Below are 21,809 nucleotides of genomic sequence, written 5' to 3'. Positions count from 1 at the left end.
CTCGCCCCAGCTGCTGCTCTTGCTGCCAGCTGGGACCGCAGCTTCCACAAGTGCTTGACCCAGCACCCTGCCAGCCCTTGTCAGCGTGGGGACTCCTCCTGCAGGAGACCTGCCTGCCCCTGCTCCCTCCAGCGTCTCCTCTCCCCTCCCGTGGGGAAGGAAGAAACCCAAAACCCAAGGGCAGGAATTGTCTCCTGCAAAGCAGCAATTTGCCAGCAATTAACCTCAGAGTGAGAGCTGTGGTTAAACTGCACAGGCCTGGGAGCTGACTGCAGCTAAACCCCAAACCACCCAACCGGCTGCAGCACGGCAGCCCCAGCAGGGGAGCTGTGGGGCAGCCTGCAGCGGGCGCCGAGGGCACCGGCAGGGCACGAGCAGGGACTCCATGGGTGAAGCTCCGGCACCTTGTCTCTGTGCTGGGCTGTGGGGGTCAGTGGTGGTTGGGTACCAGGCTGATGCAGGGCAGGCTTTGGTTCTCTCCTGTGGTTTGCCTGCTGGAGAGGGGCAGCACTGTTTGGCACAGCCCCCAGCCGTGCCATGGTCTGTCCTTCAGCAGCTCCAGTGTGGGATAATCCTGGCCTGAGGGGGGGAACGTCCCTGCAGTCTGTGTCGGGCTCTACCTGAGTGGGGCTCCGAGCCCCCTCCCGTGAAGCCTCAGTGCAGGATGCTGGCAGTGCCTGGCTGGCAGTGCCTGGCTGGCAGCTCTGCAGAGGTGGGAGTGCTGAGTAACTCCCAGCAGAAGGCATCCAGGGAGGACTTCCTCACCAGCTGGCTATCTGCTAGCTGCTGGGGGGGAGAAGCTGTCCTGTTGGTGAGGCCGGGCAGGAGGCCTCGAGGCTGCGCTGCTCCCCTGCTCTGCCTGCAGGGTGGGTGCTGGCTGTGTCTGAGGGCTCTGGAGCATGAAGTATTTTTATTTCCCAAGAATGAAGTGACCTGGAAGATAAACAGCAAGGAAGAAGCTTTTGGGGATGTGTCAAAGGGCTCTGTGCTCTGCAGCCCTCCTCCTGCATCCTCAGCTCCTCTGAGGAGCCAGGCCAGGTCCCCCTCAGGCTCTGGGGTCACTCATGGAATCTGCCATCAGCTTTGCAGCAGGGCAGCAGAGGTGGTGAGCTGAGTGGTGGTGAGACTGCAGCAGAGGCCTTGCTGCAGCTCCTCAGTGCTGTGGTGTTTGTGGTGCTGAGCAGCAGCCAGGCTGCTCTCGTGCTCCTTCTGCTGTGCCTGGCAGCCCTGCTCCCCTGCTGCTGCTGGGGGAAGGCAGAGGCCTTGCATTCAGACCTTTCTCTGCTTGTGTGCATAGGCTGTACAAACCACCACTGACCTGCCCCAAATGAACCCCTGACAAGAGTTCCTCCCCAGCTCTCCTCACTGCCAGCTGGTGCTGAGGTGCAGTGGAGGCCAGGGGCCTGCAGCCAGCAGCTGCTGTCTGCTGTGCCCAGGGAGAAGCCCCAGGAAGCCTGGCCAGGCTCCTTCTGTCCCAGCCAGGTGGCCTTGCTGTTGGGCTGGAGTCAGAGATACAGCCTGGGGCCCCAAGAGGTGCCTGGGGCCCCAAGAGGTCCCTGGGAGGCAGGAGGTGATGCCCTGTGTGGTGCCAGCTGTGTGGTGCCAGCTGTGTGGTGCCAGCTGTGTGGTGCCAGCTGTGTGGTGCCAGCTGTGTGCCTCAGCACTCAGGACAGGAGCTGCGCCTGTGGCTTGCAGGATCCCTTCCCGCCCCGCCGGGGGGCGCTGTGCAGGTGTGTGGCAGCTCTGGGCTCGGAACCCAGAGGGCCAGCAGGTGTCTGGCTCTGTGCTGGCCACGCTGGCTGCTCCTGGCAGAGGGAGGCCCTTGGCCCAGCTTGCTGGAGGGGCTGAGGTCTGGAGCTGCCTGCTGGGCGCAGCCGGGCGGGGTGTGGGCCGTGGCCGATGTTCATCTGCCCCACCTGTGCCTCCCAGGTGTGGGGCGGCTGGGCATGGGGTGGGGCATCTGCAGCTCCTGCTGAGCAGAGGGAGGCAGGGGGCTGGCCGGGCTGGGGCTGTCTGGAACTGCTCCTGCCACTGCCCGAGGGAGGTCCTGCTGCTTCTGTGCGCCTTGGGACCTTCCGGAGCCCGTGCCGTGTCTCTGCTGGGCTGTGGGACTGCAGGAGGTGCTGAGGATCAGAGGTGAGTGTGGGGTGCAGGGGGTGCCCAGGGGAGGGTGAGCAGCGCTGCTTGGGGCTGTTTGCACCTCGGGGGTGCAAAGCTTGGCCACGGAACTCTGCTCAAGCCTGTGCTGAGCTGGGGGGCAGCTTGCCTGCAGCCGGCTGGGAGCGTGAGCGCCTTGGCAAACACGCAGGGAGAAGAAAGGCTTCCTGCTGTTAGCTGTGCTGGTGCTTTGGTGTGGGGAGGAGGGGAAGGGAGCAGGCTGTGCCTGTGCTGTCTGCTCCTGCTGCTTTTGCCTTGTTGCCAGCCCCCCCTGCTTTGGGGAGCAGCTTCCCCCTCGCCCCTGCTGTGGTCCCTGCCTGCAGTTTGTGCAGGCCCTCTCCTGATCCCAACTCGGCCGGAGAGGGATGCACAGGGAGCAGGAGAGGCTGGCTCCTGCTGAGCACCCACAGCCCTGCCCTGGGCTCAGTGCGGGGAGCTGAGTGCCAGGAGGGGCAGGATGAGACCTTGGTTGCCATCCTTGCTGTGTGTTGTGTTCTGGCCAGTCCAGCCTTGCCGCTTGACTCTTCCTCCTTGCCGGTGGCCACAGCGAGCTGGCCCCGAAGGCTGGGGGGAGGTAAGCAGCACAGTGCTCCAGACCCAGCCAGAGCTGTGTGGACATTGCTGCTCCTGCAGCCCTGGCCTGGGGGGGCTCCTGGAGCTGTGTCCCTCGTGTGAAAGGACGTGGCAGTGCTCTCAGGGGTGCTGTGCCACACCTGTGTCCTGCCACTGGCCTTCCCCTGACCCACCAGCGGGCACAGTCTGGGATGAGTCTTGCTTCCTGTCTTCTCCGCTGGTTGCATCCCCCTGCCCCTGCAGAGGGGTTCCTGCTTGTCTGGACCTTGTGCTAGCTCACCCTCAGCCCTGGTGCTGCTTCTCCCCTGGCAGTGATGGTTGGGAAGAGGCTGGTGGGAGGCAGTGCAGGAGCAGCCTCGTTAGAGCCCAGCTGTCCCTAGGCATTAGCAGCCTGAGAGCCCCGCGGGGGTTTCTCCTCCTCCAGGCCTCTCTGGGTGTGCCCGTGCCCGTGTTCAGCTGGCAGTCCCTGCTGTGTCACCGTGCTGATGAGTAACAGTCACAGAGGGGCTCCTGCTGCGGGGTTCCCTCAGCTCAGCGAGGGAGAGGCCAGTGACCTCCTGGCGCTGCTCTTGGTGAGCCCAGGCTGCTCTGCCGGCTGTGCCTCTCCTCTGCCCTGCTCCTGGCTGCTGGCACGGAGGCTGAGGGGAGGCTTGGAGAGCCCAACAGCTCAGACCCAAAGCCAGAGGGGCTGAGGGGTGGCTTGGAGAGCCCAACAGCTCAGACCCAAAGCCAGAGGGGCTGAGGGGAGGCTTGGAGAGCCCAACAGCTCAGACCCAAAGCCAGAGGGGCTGAGGGGAGGCTTGGAGAGCCCAACAGCTCAGACCCAAAGCCAGAGGGGCTGAGGGGAGGCTTGGAGAGCCCAACAGCTCAGACCCAAAGCCAGAGGGGCTGAGGGGAGGCTTGGAGAGCCCAACAGCTCAGACCCAAAGCCAGAGGGGCAGAGGGGAGGCTTGGAGAGCCCAACAGCTCAGACCCAAAGCCAGAGGGGCAGAGGGGTGGCTTGGAGAGCCCAACAGCTCAGACCCAAAGCCAGAGGGGCTGAGGGGTGGCTTGGAGAGCCCAACAGCTCAGACCCAAAGCCAGAGGGGCTGAGGGGAGGCTTGGAGAGCCCAACAGCTCAGACCCAAAGCCAGAGGGACTGAGGGGTGGCTTGGAGAGCCCAACAGCTCAGACCCAAAGCCAGAGGGGCAGAGGGGAGGCTTGGAGAGCCCAACAGCTCAGACCCAAAGCCAGAGGGGCTGAGGGGTGGCTTGGAGAGCCCAACAGCTCAGACCCAAAGCCAGAGGGGCAGAGGGGAGGCTTGGAGAGCCCAACAGCTCAGACCCAAAGCCAGAGGGGTTGGAGTCAGGGCTGACCCTGTAGGAGCTCAGGCTGGGGAGGTCCCGTTCAGTGTGAGCTATCAGTTGGCAGCAGGGTGTGAGGGGCTGCTGAGGGGCTCTAGCAGCTGGAGAGCTTCTCAGAGCGTTCTGCCTCCTTGCAGGGCTCGCTCTGCTCCGCGGTCGTGCCCTGTGCCTTGCATTGTCCTGGCGGTGAGGAGCTGGCCGAAGGCTGGGGGACACGGCACAGGGCTGAAGTGGCTGCTGCAGGCTGTGAGCAGCAGGGGAGGTCCCAAAGGCCAGGCCTGCAGGCTCGGGAGGAGCTGGGGTCCCCTCTGGCGCCAGCCTGCAGGCTCGGAAGGAGCTGGGGTCCCCTCTGGTGCCAGCCTGCAGGCTCGGGAGGAGCTGGGGTCCCCCCTGGCGCCAGCCTGCAGGCTCGGGAGGAGCTGGGGTCCCCCCTGGCGCCAGCCTGCAGGCTCGGGAGGAGCTGGGGTCCCCTCTGGTGCCAGCCTGCAGGCTCGGGAGGAGCTGGGGTCCCCTCTGGTGGCAGCCCCCGGGCCCCGATGGCTTCGATAAGGCAGGAATGCGGGACGGGAGCTGTGTCACCGCCGGGTTGCTGTAGCAACCCCAGCTCCAGCAGGCTGCTTGCCTGTGCTTAACGCTTCCCGTGCCGGCAGCCCGGGGCTGGGGCAGGGGCAGGCGGCGCCTGGCCTCGGCTGCTGGGCTCCCCTCGGGCTGGCAGCCCTGCCGTCTGACCCGCGGCAGCTCCCCGGCAGCTCGGGCGGCCTTCAGCGGTGTCCCGGGGCCGGCTGTGCTTCGCTCCCCGGGCCGGTGGGGCGGGAGGCTCTGCCCCGCGGCGGTGTCGCTCCCCGGGCCGGTGGGGCGGGAGGCTCTGCCCCGCGGCGGTGTCGCTCCCCGGGCCGGTGGGGCGGGAGGCTCTGCCCCGCGGCGGTGGAGCGCTGCTGCCGGGCGTGTGAGCAGCAGCTCTGCGGAGGGGGTAGCTGGGGAGTCACGGAGCTCAGGAGCTGCCTGCCTCCTCCTGCGGGGGGATCAAAGGCAGAGCTGCTGGGGAGGTGATGGCTCCTGACTAGAGCCGACTCCCTGCTCCCATCGCTGCCTCCCAGCCTTGGCAACCTCCCTATTGTGCTTTAGTCATCTTCCCATCCCTTGGCTGCCTCCCTGCATGGGAGGAACTTGTACTTTTCCTCCAGCTCTGGCTCCCCCGGCCTGCTCCTCTGCCATTCCCTGCAGCCCCTCCCCGGGGTGCCCCTGGCTGGCCATGACCCCAGCTCCCCGTGCTGCTGCTCCTCGCCGTGGGGCTGCTTGGGTGCAGGGGGCTCCTGCCCCGGGAGCTGCTGCTGAGCAGCAGGCTGTGGCTGGTGCCACACGAGGCACTGTGCTTTCCCTGCCCGGGGCTGGGGCTGTCCCCTTTGTCTCCACAGCCCCTGGTGGGCTCAGCAGCCACTGGGCAGTGCTGGGTGCCAGGCCAATTCCTTGGGTTAGGAATCACTTCCATCTCAGAGGCTCTGTCTTCACCTGTGCCCCTGTGCTGCTGTAGCAAGCCCATCCGTGGGGCTGTGAGTCAGCCTCCAGGATCAGTGCTGCATCCCTTCTTGGTCTTGGTCTTCAGGCACCCTCCTGGTGGCTGCCTTGGGCTGTCTCTGCAGTTAGGTGGGACCTGGCCTGCAGGGAGCATGTTTGTGAGCTCTCAAGTACTTGCTGATGCTCCCCGGAGAGCCTGGGAGGCTGTGTGCTGGGCTGGCCCCACCTCAACCCTCTGCTGGTACCTCTGAGGTTTCTGTTGTCTGGGTGGTGTTTGGCTGGGAGTTACCTGGGTTGGGCAGCAGCTTTGGGGAGTTTGGGGGTTTCCCTTTGCTTGTCCAACAAAGCCCAGCACAGTCATCCTCATCCTGGCTTTGGTGATGTGTCACAGCCTGGCTGACACCTTACACAGAAACGCTTCCCCCTGAGCTTTGGGGCTCCTGTGGGCAACAGCTCCAAGCTGCTTGGAGTGAGCTTAGGACAAGGGTGGCAGGGCAGGGCAGGGCAGAGGGGTGGCTGTTGCCTGGGGGCACTGCTGGTGCCTGCCAGCTTCTCCTAAAGCTGAGCAGTTTAGCACTCAGCAGCAGCTGTGCTCTGGAGCTGTACCTGGCCTGGGCAGGGCCTGCCACCCTCAGGGCAAGCAGCTGCAGGGGGAGGCAGTGTCTGGGCCCAGGAGCATCACCTGGAACGTCCAAGGCCAACCCCAGCACACCCAGGAAGAGGAGCTGGGGAGGAGGCAGCTGTGGGGTTTGGTGCCTGTGCAGCAGCTCCCAGTGTTTGCTCCCTCTGCTCTCTGCAGCACACCAGGACCTGTGGCTCACCTTGGTTCTGAGGTGGTCATCACTTCATGGAGACCTGTCTGGGAGGAGCTGAAGCAGCTTCAGCCTTCTGCTGGTTTGTGTTCTCCTGAGGGCTCTTCAGCGCTGTGCTTCCTTTGCTGTCACAGTCACTTGCCTGGGGGAAGGAAGTGCTGCCCTTGGTTCTGTGCTGACCTGAGCTCTCCAAGAGTCGTGGTGCTGGCAGGCCCCTTGCAGCCAGCCCTGCTCACCCCCGTGCTGCTGACCTGCTCTGCCTCAGCTGGGGAGCTGAGCTCTTCACAGCTTGACCCTGGCTCCTCTTTGTGGCCTCGGGCTGCTGTGAGCTCCCAGCCTGGAGAGCTTCAGCCTGCTTGTGGCACTGCAGCCCCACAGCTGCCCATGCTAGAGAAACTGCTGCTTGTTCTGCCCCTCTCTGGCCTTGTGAGGGCCACACTGTGGGCAGCAGCTGCTCATCCCCCTGCTTGTTCTGCCCCTCTCTGGCCTTAGTGCCACACTGTGGGCAGCAGCTGCTCATCCCCCTGCTTGTTCTGCCCCTCTCTGGCCTTAGTGCCACACTGTGGGCAGCAGCTGCTCATCCCCCTGCTTGTTCTGCCCCTCTCTGGCCTTAGTGCCACACTGTGGGCAGCAGCTGCTCATCCCCCTGCTTGTTCTGCCCCTCTCTGGCCTTAGTGCCACACTGTGGGCAGCAGCTGCTCATCCCCCTGCTTGTTCTGCCCCTCTCTGGCCTTGTGAGGGCCACGGGGTGAGGCAGGAGCTGCTCAGCTGCCTTGTAACTTGGCTGAGGATCTTTGCACTGCGTTGCCCTCTGCTCCCTGCCTTTCTGCTGCTTCCAGGAACACACATCTGTGGCTCTGGGAGCTGCTGAATGCCTGACCTTCTTGCAGCTCTGCTGCAACACACGGGTCCTCAGTGTGCCTTTTGTTGGGTGCAGCAGCCACACTCTGCATCCAGAGAGCCTGGCAGAACACAGAGTCCAGGCTTTGTTTGGGGCAGTGAGTGCTGAACACTCGAGTGAGTGTTTCTCAGTCTAGTCAGTGTCAAGTACCAGCCTGGGGAGCAGTGCCTGAGCTAACCCCTGGGCTCTGGCCAGCCCCAGCCCAGCCACTGTGCTCAACCTCCCAAACCTGAGTCAAGCTCTTCCCCAGTCAGCCTGAGCTGGGAGCTGCAGTGTCCCCCCCTGAGATGCTCTGGTCTGCAGCTGCAGGAGCTTGCTGGCCCTAGAATTCACAAGTGGCAAAGTGCTCCTCATGAGCAGAGGCCCAGGGCCCCTGTGGGGGTCGAGTCAGTGGGGAGGCCCAGGGAGAGGAAGAGGTGGAATGTGGAGTGCAGGGGGTTGGAAATGGCACTGGGTGGGCAGGGTGAAAGCTGGACTCAGGCACTGCTCTGAGTGGCTGTAGTGGGAGAGGTTCAGCCTTCAGGCTGGAGAGCCAGAAGCAGAGGTTTGCTCTGAGGGAGAAGAGGTGCTGCTGGGGGGTCTGGCCTGCTCAAGATGGAGAGCCCAAAGGAGTGAGCTGCTGAGGCTGACTGACAGCAGCACTCGGGAGATGTTGATGTCTCCAGCAGGGGAGCCTGGAAAGCCGTCCAGGAACAGCAGTGATTAGCTGCTGCTGGGAGATGCAGTTGAATGGCTGCTGGGTAATGGCATGATTCATGCAGCCAAACAAACTGCCAGCCAGTGGAGCCTCTGCAAGGTGCCACTGCTGGCTGCTCTGAGCCGGGCTCTGCTGGGCACAGCTCGCCGGGTGCTTAAGGTAACAGCCAGTGAGCAGCTGCCGGGAGCAGGGTCCAGCTGCCATCCCAGCTGGGGTCACAGCCTGTCTTTCACCCTATGCACACTTAAGCTGTGCCAGGCTCACTGTCACCCTCAGATGAGGCAGTGAGCACAGAGTGGGGCACAAGGCTCTGTGCCAGCAGCGTGCAGAGAGCTCTTTTGGGGCTGGCAGTGCTGCAGATGGGGCAGACCCCAGCGGTGCCAGTGTCTGGGGGGCCTGGTGCTGCAGGAAGGAGCTCTCCCTTCCCGGGGGCTTAAGAGCCTGGGTGGCATCGCCAGCTGGTTTCCTGCTCGAGGCTTCCCCAGCAGAGCCTGTTCAGGAATTTTCCTGTCAGTTGGTGCGGCTGCCCTGCCAGGAAGGGGCTCCCAGCAAAGCCTGCTTCAGGAACCACTCCTCCTGCAGAGGTGCAGCTCTGGGCTGCGGGGGGGGGCCCGGGGAGAGGCAGAGGCGCGGGTCCGGGGTGCGGGAAGCGGTCCCGGCTGCTATCTGGGTCAGAGCCGCGGCGGCAGCGGGGCTGGCGGCCGGGCCGGGATCGTTAGCTATGGATCGCCTTACATAAACGTGCCGCGCTGGGCAGCTGGCAGCCGCTCGGGCCCCGCCGTGCATGCAGCTGCGGCTCCGCCGTTTGCTGGGGGATCCTCCTGGGAGCTCTGGCAGGCACCCCCTGCCCGCCCGCCGCGGCCCGGGCGCTGCGCACCCCTGGGGATGTGCTGCGCTGGCCGGGCGTGCTCGGGGTGCCCTGCGGCGATCCGCTCTGTACCTGCTGGGCAGCCGCCGCTTTTGGTGAGAGCCTGGAGTCGCATCCAGGGCTGCCCCTGGGTGCCTGTGTCGGCGTGCAGGGGGTGGAGATCAGAGGGCGGCAGGAAGTGTGCTTCCCAGCTTGTCGTCTCACAACGACTGCAGGGGGTGGTGTTTGAGGAACAGGAACAGTGTGAGAGCATCAGGGGCTGGCCTGGGGGAAGGGGAAGCCCAAGCTGCTGTGCTGGGAAAGGTGCTCTGGAAACAAGTGGGGATCTAGGCCAGTGTCTGCCTGCTGAGATGGAAGGGCCAAGGGGCAGGCACAGCCCCTGTGGCAGAGGTGGTCTCATCCCCAGCCACCACTCCAAGTGCTCATGAGCTTGAAGCAGTCCAAGGCAGCGACTGCAGTGGAACTAACCTGACTGAGTTTGGTGGTCCTGGTCCCTGCTGTCAGCTGGTGACCTCTGGCAGTGTTACAGACTGGGAGGGGAGCTGCTGGGTAAGAATTTTCCTTCCCTGGCACAGCAGGATCTGGAAGACCATGTGCACAGCCTGCATGAGTGCTAGGGCGAGCTGCAGGAGCTAGAAAGCAGCCTGTTGGTGAGATGAATTCCTTGACTGAGGGCTATAGATAGGCCTAAACGTTAAACAAGGAGCAGAGAGTCCTGTGCAGTGCAAGTCCCTGGGTTCCCAGCCCTTGTCCAGTCTCCTGGGTGTTTCTGGAGCCCACTGGTGACCTGGTTCAGCACACTGCTGGAACAGCTCACAGCTGCATGGAGCTCCACTGCTGCTCCACAGGGCACTGCCTTGGTTGTGAGCAGGTTTCTGTGAGGCCACAGCATGACTGCAGCCCACTTCTTACTAGGCTGCTCTCAGCCTGGGCTGGGGGCGCTCAGCCTGGAGATGTGGCCTGGAGAGCTGTGGCTTCAGTGAGTGCACAGAGCCAGGGGGCACAGCACAGCAGGGCAGGGCAGGGCAGGCTTTCCTCCAGGGCTGTAGCTGCTCTGGCTTGGAGGCTGCCTCTAGCCAGAGGCTTGTGGGTTTCCATGGTAGGCTGAGCGCTCTGCAGGAAGGGAAGATGGTCTCTGCTGGACTGTGGAAGGGTGAGCGTGGCCGGCGCTTGCAGGGAGGAGGATCTGAGCAGGGCTCCTGGGCTGCTGGGCGTGAAGCTGCCTGAAGTGAGGTTTCCCTGCTTGGGCCAGCTGGGGAGGTGGCTGTAACCCAGTGACCTGTGCTCTGCTTTCCTCCACTGACCCCTTCGGGGAGTGGAGATGAGGTTCGTGCCCGGCGCCGGTCCTGTGCTCGCTGCAGACTGAGATGTAACCAGGGCCTGTTCCTAACTGCCACTGACAGATCTCGGCGTAAGGGACCACGAGAGCCGTGCCGAGCCCTCCCAGCAGCTGCTGCCGTGGCTTCGGGAAGCCCTCTGATGTCCCCAGAGGGTGAGGGGAGTGTCACTCCCCTGCCCGTGTCCCCAGCCAGCCTTGGTGCTGCTGTGTGCGAGGTGCGGATGTGGCACAGCTTCCCGCAGCGCTCTGCCTCCCTCAGCTGTCCTCTGGGTGCCTCACGCCAGAGCCAGCCTGACCCTTCTGCAGCCCGACTCCTCTTGGCGGCTTTCGGCTGCCGAGATTCCCTCTGGAGGCTGCAGATCCTCCGTGATTTCTCGCAGCCGTGGCAGCACTGAGCAGGTCGCTCGGGCTGCTGCCTCCTCTCGTGTCCAGCTCGCCAGGGGCTCTGCCTTGGGGCTCTTCATCCAGGACAAGTGAAACATTAAAGCCTCGGTTAAAGATTTGTTGTCGTTTCCGTGCCGATGCGGTTTGCAGCCCAAACACGGAGTTAAGGATCTGTTGTCTTTTCTGGTGTGCTGTGTTTTGCAAACTCTCGGGTGTAATAACAACAGAGCCGAGGCGCTCTGCAGATGAAACCGGATTCACAGAGCCTCTCTCTGTCTGCAGGTAACTTTCCAGAGGGATCTGGTTTCCCTCCTTCCAGCCAGTGGAAATTTACCTCGCTGGTGCCTATCTTGGTTTGAAATCAGAAATGTCTCTGGGCAGGGAGAAGGGAAAGGCCCAGCCCCAATCCGAGCAGCACTGCCCCGGCACGGCTCAGCTTTCCTCAGGTGCAGTCCGAGAGCGCTGCCCGTTCCCCCCCCTGCCCTGCCCGGGGACCTTCCCTGCCTGCCCGGGACACGCTTCCGCTTCGGCCCCGCAGCTGCCGCGGCGCCGGGGGGGTCCTCCATGACACCGCTGCGCAGCGCTCGGTGAGTGCTGGCGGCCCCGGGGGTGCTGTGCCGCCGGCGGTGGGGCGCAGGGGTCCGGGGATGCTGTGCCGAAGGCGCTGCGCAGCGCTGGGTCAGGGCCGTGGGGCCGGGTGGGCGCTGGCTGTGCCGCGGGGTCGCCTGTCCCGCAGGACGCTGTCACCTCCAGCTCCCGCACGGCACCGGTGGCCTTCCGCTGCCTGTGCTGGGGTCTGCAGACCGTCTGTTCGGGGCTAGCTGCTGTGGATGGAGGCAGCTGCCCCTCCCGGGGCGCTCTGGAGGGGTTCAGCCGGGGAAGCAGCGCACGGCTCGGGGGCTGTGCCGTGCCCACGTCCTGTGCTTGTTGCTGCCCTAACTTCCTTAAGCTGGGGTCTGCTCCTTGCCAGGGCAGTCGGGGGATTGCTGGGGGCTTGGATTTCAGTTTTAGCTGATTTAGGTGGAACCAAGCTAAGTCCTCCCCAGGGCCAAGTGTACTGCAGGTGAGAGCACGATGTCTGCAGAGGCTGTCCTTCAGCAGAGGAGAGCTGTGCACCCCCTGCCGTGTCTCAGGCAGGCAAGAGCCCATAAGCTGGTGTTAATCATTAGCTGGGCAGCAGAGTGTGGGCAGCAGTGGATGGCAGCCTTTAAGCCTCACCCAGCGCTTTATGGCAGCCTGCTCCAGCGGGGAGGCAGGCTGGGCTCAGAGGGGTGAGGGCACAAACAACTGCAGGGAGGCTTCCGAGCTGAGCTCAGGCTGCCAGCAGCTGCCAGCAGCGCCCCGCAGCAGCACTTGGGCTCTGAGCAGCAGTTGTGCGTTCCCAGGCACGGCCTGCATCGCAGCCGAGAGAGGCGGCTCGGGGAGGAGAGCTGGGGCAGTGCTGGAGCTGCTGGGAAGAGAAAGCACCACCAAAGGGAGGTTGAGAGAGGGCTGAGCTCCTCGGGAGTTTGCTTTCCTGCAGGCGGCTCACAGCAGGCTCGGTGGGGCTGGAGCTCGCCGTGCAGACAGCCTCAGGCAGGCTTCAGTTCCCCTGGCTGCAGCAGTCGGGCTCTGGCTCCTTCCCCAGCAGTGGCATCAGACTGGGCAGGTCTGGCTTCCCTTCCTGACCTTCCCAGTGAGCTCAGAAGGTTCCCAAATCTGTGTCGTGCTCTCAGCTATCTACAGCAAACAGCTGAGGTGTCGTGGCTGTGCCAGAGCAGACCTGTGGAAATGTTATTGTTGTGTGAGCCAGCTCCAGGGAGCAGTGGCTCAGGTTACTGTAACTGAAGCCTGTGTCTTGCACTTGGGGAGGGCTTATCAGAGGAGAAAAGGTACAGCTGATATGGGTGGCTGCAGAACCTGTTTCTGCAGGATCCCTTCCAGGCTGAGCCTTGGTGGCCTCCCTCTGCAGCAAAACCAATCTGGCCATGGAGGGTGGCAGAGGAGGCCAACAACAGCCTTCCTAGCAGTGTTGCTCGGGAGCTCACCCGGAGGAAGGGGCACGCTCAGCACCGGGGTGATGCCCAGCCATGGGCATCTTCAGACACTGCCTCCTGTGCTTGAGAACTGGCTCTGAGCTGCCCATGGAGCGAGCTGCTGAGGCAGGTTTCAGGGATGCCATCAGGGGGGTGCAGGCTTTGTGTGAGCACAGCCACCTCTGACCAAGAGAAGCAATGCCACAGACGTGCAGAGCGTGTCCCCCCTTGGGGCAGGAGAGCTCCGGGGAGCTGCTGGGAGTGTGGCTCAGGGTTTGCAAAGGCCCTGTTCAGCACATTGCCTTCTGCTTTGTGCCCGTTGCTGCTGCACTAGTGATGATGTCATTGTTGGTATCTGCTTTCCTCTGCTCCTGCTTAGCTCCCACGGGGCCTGAGTGTTTGGGTCCAGGCTGTTCTTTAGCAGATAAGCTGTGAGTGAGGCCTCAGCCGTAACCTCTTGTGAACTGCTGCTGCTCCCAGTGCCTTGCAGAGCAAGCACTGACCCTGCTCCCCTTTTGTCCACAGGAGGAGTCTCGTATCCTCAGGGTGAAGGTGGTGTCTGGCATCGACCTAGCCAAGAAAGACATCTTTGGAGCCAGGTAGGTGGTGTGCACTGAGTGCCCAGCAGAGCAAGGGCTCTGTCTGACTGACGGCTGACACGTGCTGGGGGAGCCCGTGAGAGATGGCAGGGGTGGGACTCGGGGCTGTGCTGGCCGGAGAGCCTCAGTCACAGCAGTGGCTGCTCTCTGAGGCTGGTCTCCAGTTCACCCAGCCCCAGCTCTGTGTGGAGCAGCATCTGGCAGCCCCTAAAGTGACTCCTGGCTGTCCCCCACCTGAGGCAAGCAGGGCCAAAGGCCCTGCCTCATCGGGGGAGCTCTGCTTGCCCTGCTGAGGGCCAGTACAATCTCTTGGGTACCAGACCTCCAGCTTTGAGGTGGGTAGCTAGGCTGTGAGTGGGCTTGGACACATCCAGATGCCACTGTGGCAGCTGGTACCTTTGAGAGAGAGAGGCAAGGAGAGCTCTGCTGGTTGGCCCTCCCCATGAGCAGGCTGGCAGTAAGGACTGGTGGAGGAAAGAGCTCAGGGAGAATGACTGAGAACTCGCCTGCCAGGCTGTGGCAAGGCCAGGCTTCAGTTCCAGGTGAGCCTTCTGCCAGCCTGACTTTTACCTGGGGACTTGAGAGGGAAAAGAGAAGGTTTTGGGGGGCACAGAGCAGTCTTCAGGTGACTGCTTCCCTCTTCACCTGCCCACCCAAAGGTGGGACAGGCAGAGTATAGTTTGGCTTTGGCCAAACCAGCTGTCCAGCAAGAGCACTGGGCTGCCATGGTCAGTGGGAAGGTGCAGACACTTGGTGTGGTCTCAGGTGCAGGAGGAGCTGTGCTCCAAGCCCAGGCTTTGCTGTGCAGCGACCTAGAGAGCCAAGCCAGGTAGGTGCTGGGGGAGCAGCTGGCTCTGGAGCCAAGTGGGGCTGGAAGGCAGGACTGAGCTCTCTTCCCTGAAGCCTCCTTCAGGTTTGATGTTCTTGCTGTCTCAAGCCTGAGTGTGAGGGCATTTGTTCTGCAAGCAGTCCAATCTACTTAGGAGATTTTTATCAGGCTGAGGTTGGTGGTGTCCAACTCAGCTTTTAGTGGAGACTAATTTCTTAATGTAAAAATGAGCCTCCCTGGGGAGCTGCCTGTGTCTCTTTAATGATGCTCACAGACTGTTCATTAGCTTGCACATCCAGCCTGCAGCTACACCAAAGCAGCAATTAAAAGCTTAATCCACTGCCATTTTAGAGTGGAATTGGCAGCAAACCTTCCTTTGGTAGCTGAGTGCAGACTATGGCAATTCAAACCTTTTTTATTGGCTTCTTCCAGCTGTGATGCTTTGAGGAACAGCTTTTGGTGCTGCCTGTAGGCCACAAGAGAAGCAGCTTCTGTTGATGGGGTGGGACATGGTGCTTGTGGAGGATGTCCAGGGCTGAGGCACAGAGGAAACAAGATTCCTGTTGCAGATAGTAGCCCTGGAAATGCTGGATTTGTGCCCTAGGACTGCTGGATTTCTGCCCTAGCTTTGCTTTTCCTACATCTCTTCTGCTCAGCCCTTTCCCACAGGGTTTTGGCTCACTTGGGATGCTTAAGGGGCTGGATTTTGTTGGTGGATCCCCAGAGCTTTAGGTTTCACCCCTTGTGAAGAATGCCAAGGTGATGGTTGGAGTACTGCATCTGCTCTCTAGGAGCAGCTTCCCGTGCCCCTCAGTGCTGGGGTGCAGAGCTCAGCCAGCCTGTGCCTGTGGAAGGTTAGCTGCAGGGCCTGCCTTGGGCTTTGCATCTCGCTGGCTGTGACCGGCCCCTTTCCATCAGCTCTGCTGCTCTGAAACGCTGCCTGCAGGCCTGCAGCCTCTGAAAGCCTTCTCCTGCCTGGCTGAATGCAGGGAAGGTCTCTCAGCAGCGCAGAGCACTGGAGAAACTGGCATTGTTGTTCTGCAGGCTGTGACAATAAAGGGAGCTCAGTGCTTTCCATTTCTGCTTTTCTTGGCCCATGAAATCATTTCCTTGTTAATTCCCTCTCAACTCCTTAAATGTAATGTCTTAATGAGTTCAGCTCCTATTTGTATTGTTCTGGGTAATGAAGGAGTGCAGATTGCCATGTGATTAATGCTGGCTATGCCACACACCGAACAATTACTCTTATTTACTACTCTCTCTGTGCTCACACATCAGGAGTGGTGCTCTGAGCATCAGCAGGGCTGAGGCTTCCCCGTGCCGGCCCTGCAGACACAGGCACTGCCTGGGGACAGGGGATGGAACTGCCCCTCCTCAGCACCTTCAGATTCAGCAGCAGGGATGCTGGTGCCAGGGCTTCCTGTGGGGCTCTCAGCCATGCTCTGTACCCCTGGAGAGCAAGGCTGCCCCAGGTGAGGCAGGACTGATTGCTGTGTGTTCTGTGGGCTGCCAGTGGAAGGCAAGCAGGTGTGATGGGGCACAGGCCAGCAGGTGGTTGGTTACCTTGAGGCTGTTCTCTTCAGTCCACTGCCACCAGTTCTGCCCCAGTTCAGGCTGTGCAGTATCCTGTGTTAACTGGAAGCCCTCTGGTGACAGCTGCATCCCTGGAGCTATCCCCTAGCACTTGTGCCACCTCAGCGCTGGGTTTTAAAGCCAGCACATCCTCCCCGAGCTGACACCTCTGTCGTCGAGCCCAGGCAGATGAATTGAAGTGAGCTGCTCTCAACAATTAACCCAGCAGCTCTAGAACCCCTCTGGCTGGTGATGAGCTGCCTCCTGAGAGCTCTCCAGAGCTCACTGCCCAGCTCAGCAGAGAAAAAGCTTCACCCACAACTTCTGTTTGGTTTTTACCACCAGAAAACCTCAGTTCTGCTGCTTGAACCACAGCAAGACTCAAACAAGAGTTTTTACTCCTACAGACCTAAACTCCCAGCATCATCGCCTGCAGTGGGTTCACACAGGGAATGGCTCAGCCCTGGCCGTCCCAGCACTGCAACGGAAGGGCAGCTGCTGCCTCACTGTGCTCAGCGCCGCGGGCAGTGGGGAGAGGAGAGCAGGAGGCAGCTCCAGACGGTCCCAGCGCATCCTAGAGCGCGGCCGGCGCCGCTTCAATGCCGTGAGCGGGCAGCAGAGGGCGCCAGAGATCTCCAGCTCCTGCCGCCAGCAGCGGGGGTCAGCTTTCGAGGAAAGGAGCTGCGGCAGGGCTGGCCCCGACGGCACCGGCTGTGCTGCTGGCCCAGGCGGCACCGGCTGTGCTGCCGGGCCCCCAGAGCGGCAGGGCTCGCCCCGGCTGTGCTGCCGGGCCCCCAGAGCGGCAGAGCTCGCACCGGCTGTGCTGCCGGGCACGCAGAGCGGCAGGGCTCGCACCGGCTGTGCTGCCGGGCCCCCAAAGCGACAGGGCTCGCCCCGGCTGTGCTGCCGGGCACCCAGAGCGGCAGGGCTCGCACCGGCTGTGCTGCCGGGCACCCAGAGCGGCAGGGCTCGCACCGGCTGTGCTGCCGGGCACCCAGAGCGGCAGGGCTGGCCCCGGCGGCACCGGCTGTGCTGCCGGGCCCCCAGAGCGGCAGGGCTCGCCCCGGCTGTGCTGCCGGGCCCCCAGAGCGGCAGGGCTCGCCCCGGCTGTGCTGCCGGGCACCCAGAGCGGCAGGGCTCGCCCCGGCTGTGCTGCCGGGCACCCAGAGCGGCAGGGCTCGCCCCGGCTGTGCTGCCGGGCACCCAGAGCGGCAGGGCTCGCCCCGACGGCACCGGCTGTGCTGCCGGGCCCCCAGAGCGGCAGGGCTCGCCCCGGCTGTGCTGCCGGGCACCCAGAGCGGCAGGGCTGGCCCCGGCGGCACCGGCTGTGCTGCCGGGCACCCAGAGCGGCAGGGCTCGCCCCGACGGCACCGGCTGTGCTGCCGGGCACCCAGAGCGGCAGGGCTGGCCCCGACGGCACCGGCTGTGCTGCCGGGCACCCAGAGCGGCAGGGCTCGCACCGGCTGTGCTGCCGGGCACCCAGAGCGGCAGGGCTGGCCCCGACGGCACCGGCTGTGCTGCCGGGCACCCAGAGCGGCAGGGCTCGCACCGGCTGTGCTGCCGGGCACCCAGAGCGGCAGGGCTGGCCCCGGCGGCACCGGCTGTGCTGCCGGGCCCCCAAAGCGGCAGGGCTCGCCCCGGCTGTGCTGCCGGGCACCCAGAGCGGCAGGGCTCGCCCCAGCTGTGCTGCCGGGCCCCCAAAGCGGCAGGGCTCGCCCCGGCTGTGCTGCCGGGCACCCAGAGCGGCAGGGCTCGCACCGGCTGTGCTGCCGGGCCCCCAAAGCGGCAGGGCTCGCCCCGACGGCACCGGCTGTGCTGCCGGGCACCCAGAGCGGCAGGGCTGGCCCCGGCGGCACCGGCTGTGCTGCCGGGCCCCCAAAGCGGCAGGGCTCGCCCCGGCGGCACCGGCTGTGCTGCCGGGCCCCCAGAGCGGCAGGGCTCGCCCCGGCTGTGCTGCCGGGCACCCAGAGCGGCAGGGCTCGCCCCAGCTGTGCTGCCGGGCCCCCAAAGCGGCAGGGCTCGCCCCAGCTGTGCTGCCGGGCCCCCAAAGCGGCAGGGCTCGCCCCAGCTGTGCTGCCGGGCCCCCAAAGCGGCAGGGCTCGCCCCGACGGCACCGGCTGTGCTGCCGGGCACCCAGAGCGGCAGGGCTCGCCCCGGCGGCACCGGCTGTGCTGCCGGGCACCCAGAGCGGCAGGGCTCGCCCCGGCTGTGCTGCCGGGCACCCAAAGCGGCAGGGCTCGCCCCGACGGCACCGGCTGTGCTGCCGGGCACCCAGAGCGGCAGGGCTCGCCCCGACGGCACCGGCTGTGCTGCCGGGCACCCAGAGCGGCAGGGCTCGCCCCGGCGGCAGCGGCTGTGCTGCCGGGCCCCCAAAGCGGCAGGGCTGGCCCCGGTAGCTCTGATGCTGCTTTCCTCTGTGGTTAGTGAGAGTTGGTGCTTGCAGCCTGCTGGTGTCCCTCTCTCACAGCTCTCCTGAGCGAGCTGGGAGGTGTTCTGCTGCTCTGGCAGCTCTGCACTGCGCGCCAGGGAAGCGTCAGAGCCATCTACCGGCAGTCCACACTGCTTCTTCCTTTCCAAGAGGAAGATCTGGTTCTCGACGCAGCAGTGGAACCAATTCTCCCTGAAGAAGGGATGTCAGGGCAGGCACTTTGGTTTCAAATCCGTTGTCTCCCAATCACATGCTGTTCCGTGGGGCTCAGAGAAAGGAAGGCAGCAATTAGTGCCTCAGAAGAGGAAAATGCCAAAGCTGCTTGTGAGGGAATAGCAGAATGCCGCCAGGAGCCCGCAGAGGGTGGCTTGCAATTGGTGGTTGTGTGCCTGCCAGTGCTCCCTGCCAGCAGGAGAAGCATCCACTCAGCCAGCTCTGGTTGTGTTTGAGGAGGGAAGGAATGCTGGGGTAGCTCTCAGCTGTGTTTCTGGATGTGGGCTCTGGGAGGGTGCTGCAGGCTTTGTTTGTGCTGACCCTGGTGAGCCTGCAGTGGTGTTGCCTGAGTGCCTGTGCAGCTGTGGCTCCATCTCACTCTTGCTTGGGGCTTTTCCCTCTGCCAGGGCAAGCATTTATTGCTCCTTAAGTACTGTTCCGCTGCTGGGAGGGGAGAATGCTGTGCCCTCGGCCCAGAGCTTGCTGTGGACACAGTGCTGAGGAGCAGTCAGCTTTAGGGCAGGGAGCTGCAGCCTGTGTTGGTGTGAGGGTGCTGATGGTGCCACTGGAGCCTGCACCACGTTCAGTGCAGACCTTGCCCTGTGCTGGAAGTGTGGCTTGGTGCAGGGTATTGCTGCCCCCTGAGGTGGGAGGAAGGCTGGGGAGAGCAAGGCAGAGCTGAGCAGGTGTGCAGGTCCTGATGGAGGTGTTGCTGGACTGGGTCACACTCATTCCACTGCTGTGGTGCTCAGTGCTGTACTCCGTTGTGTAGTGGCAATTCCTTTTTCATGATGTAAACTTCCTGTCTACCAAAACCTGCTGCTCTTGGAAGCTTTTGGCAACTTCAGCAGCTCTAGATGTGAAAAGAGACTGTAATTAAACTGCAGTCTCCTGGCAGTGCCTCCTGTGCTGCTGGGAGACTCTTTGGGAAGGGGCTGCTCAGGCAGGTTCAGACTCGGTGCATGCAGCTGTGGGAAGAGCAATGGAGCATTTCTGAGCAGTGACAGCTGGAGTTTGGATCTGGGCAGTGAGCTGATCCGCTTCCCTTTGCTCATGGCTGCAGGCTCTTTCATGCCACATCCCTTGGGAGCTCCAGCTGAAGGCTGGCTGGCCAGGGGCGGGGGCTAAGGGCACAGTGACCCTGCAGAGCACGACCCTTCCAGTAGCCCCAGAGGAAAGCAAGGAATGAGATGTGGCACTGCAAGGAGAAACAGTGGCGTTGAGCGTGCACTTATCAGCCAGGGTTAACACAGCCAGGCTGATGGCTCATGCTGTGTCAGAGTTTTGGCCTGCCACCTCCTACCAGGTGCCACTTGGACGTTCCACCTTCCACCGGCTCTGAGGCACCTGCTAGTTTGAGCTGGACAGCGTGGGCTGAGGGAGGGCTTACCCCAGGCGTAACCCAGGTCCATTTCCCCATCTCCTTCCTCTCTGTGGCTGAGGCAGGCGTTTGTTGACAGAGGGGCAGCACAGGGACAGGACAGGGGTGGGGTGAGCCGGCTTCAGCAGCAGCAGCGCTGAGTTAGGTCGTTTGAAGAGGCTCAGGTCGTGGCCCGCGGTCTGTGCCGGGCTGGACAAGCCTGTCCTGAGCAGCCTCTGTGTCTGTTCCTCGGTGGGGATGCTGCCTGCAGCTCCTGTCCAGCGTTCCTCTTCCAGAAGTCAGCTGTCACCGAACCATGCTTTGGCTTGTCTCTCTTTTCCACGCTGGGTTTTAGGACTTGTTAAGGTGTCTGGGAGGGCGAAACAGCACAGGAGGGACTCAGATCCAGGGGCTGGTGTGCGCGGGCCCTCCGGCAGAGCGTTCGCTCGGACACAAAAGGTGGCCTCAGGAAAATGGAGGAAGCATGTCTGCCCTTCCACCTCTGTGAGATCACGGGGGAGGTGTTTTTCTGAGCTGTTGTCAGAAACCCGAGCTTGCCTTCATGCTCTGGGAGGGTCTCAGCGTAGAGATCTGCTCGTGGTGCTGCAACACAGCGTTCTACAGGAGCGCCCCAGCAAGGTGGGGACACTGTAGGTGGAGTTTGAGAGAGAATTTTTAGCTCCCTTTTTCACCCACGGGCACTTCTTTGCAGCTGTATGTGATGTGAGTCACTATCTCTAGCAGCACTGGAGTAGAGTCCTGCTAGGTTTCTTGCAGCGCTGGGTGCGGTGGGAGCCTTTCCTTGGGAAATAAAGAGCTAGAAGGAGAAGTGAGGCCTGGGAGACGGCTGCGGGACACGGCGGGGAGGGGAGAGCTTGGGCTGCTTGGAGGCAGTGGACTGCAAGGCTGGCTCTGCAGTGAAGAACCAGGTAAGGGTTTCTTCTCCTGAAGGCAGGTACTCCTCTGCTCCAGCCTGGGTAGGTGCTTCCTGTGGTACTGGAGACTTGGGTGGCAGGGGAGCAAAGCCTGGTGTCTCCTGGAGAGAAGCTGGTGGTGGGTTTGTGTCCTGTACAGACACCAAGGCTGAAGCTCAGGCACAGAGCAGTGCAGACAGCCTGCTCTGCAGCACTGCTGGGGGCTGGCCTCTGTTTGTCTCCTTGCACTGCTCCCTTGCAGCAGCAGGAGTGGGGAATTCCCCAGGGCAAGTGGTTATGGGGTGAAATGTTGGTGACTGTGAGAGAGATTCTGCCTTAGAATGTTGGCTTGCTGCTCTTGGTGAAACGTTGTTGAAGTTGCCTCATTCTAACCATATTTAAGGATGCCTCTTGTGACTCTGTTTGCATCCTCTGAGCCAGAGAACCACCAAGCAGTCGAGGCTGGCATCTTGGGAACTCAGTCGGGTGAGGTGTTGGTGACTTCCTCCCCTGTTCATGGGGAAGGGGTGCCAGAGGGAATATGCCTGGGGTTTGTGCTAGCCTGGTGCAAGCCTGGTTTCCCCTGAAGCAGCAGGGCAGTTGTGAGCAGCATGTGGCAAGCAGGCCTGCGCCCACCGCAGAGCAAGCCATGCTCTGTGCCGCGCCTGCGGGCGGCTTCAGCTTCGCCACCAAAATATCTCACTGCCCTCACATGTGCCTGTGGGGCTCTCCACCCCCGGCTTTTGTAGGCTAAAAGGCAGAAATCATCCCTGGGGCGTGGGCAGAAGGCCTTCACAGAATTTCAGGGGCTGGAAGGGACCTCAGAAGATCATCCAGTCCAGCTCCCCTGCCAGAGCTTGCCTGCTTCAAGCACATCTGGCAAATGCCATTCTGGACCCCAGCGGGGAGAAGGGAGACCACTCGTGGGGCCAGCCTCACAGGACTCTGACAGGCTTTTGAGGGATGCTGATCTCTTTGGGGTGGGCTTGTTTACTGATCAGGCACAGCTTCTGGATAGGAGATGGTGGTGGTGAATCTCAGGTCTTGTTTCCTTTCCTCTCTCCTGTTTCCTTATGCTGTGTTTAACAGTTTTTGCTCTTCTACTGCTCGTGGCTATTCCGAAAGCCGCTGGCAGTGCCGAGCTGGCAGTGCCTCGATGGCTTCAAGACCTCCTCACCAAGCGCTGCTTTCTGTTTATTGGCAGTGCTGCATTTGTTGACAGTAAGTCAGATACAGGCTTTAGGGAACATTAAGGTGACACTGTGACTGAAGTAAATAACCTTCTGCCCT

At 62.6% G+C, this 21,809-nt stretch overlaps 1 protein-coding gene across 3 annotated transcripts in view; it reads left to right on the top strand.

Annotated features, from left to right (window-relative positions):
• Nucleotides 1-21,809, top strand: part of NEDD4L (NEDD4 like E3 ubiquitin protein ligase) — an 82,486-nt gene that overhangs the window by 6,597 nt on the left and 54,080 nt on the right. For all 3 annotated transcript variants that reach the window (XM_068169347.1, XM_068169348.1, XM_068169349.1), the window contains exon 2: nt 13,130-13,203. In XM_068169347.1, coding sequence (XP_068025448.1) covers nt 13,130-13,203 — 74 coding nt within the window. The remainder of the gene's footprint in view (nt 1-13,129; nt 13,204-21,809) is intronic.

Source organism: Melanerpes formicivorus, unplaced genomic scaffold (assembly GCF_026170545.1).
Source record: "Melanerpes formicivorus ecotype bairdi unplaced genomic scaffold, bMelFor1.0.p_v2 SCAF_179, whole genome shotgun sequence".
NCBI classification, from domain to species: Eukaryota; Metazoa; Chordata; class Aves; order Piciformes; family Picidae; genus Melanerpes; species Melanerpes formicivorus.
Note: the sequence above shows the minus strand (reverse complement) of the source record. Positions and strands in the feature narration are given on the sequence as shown.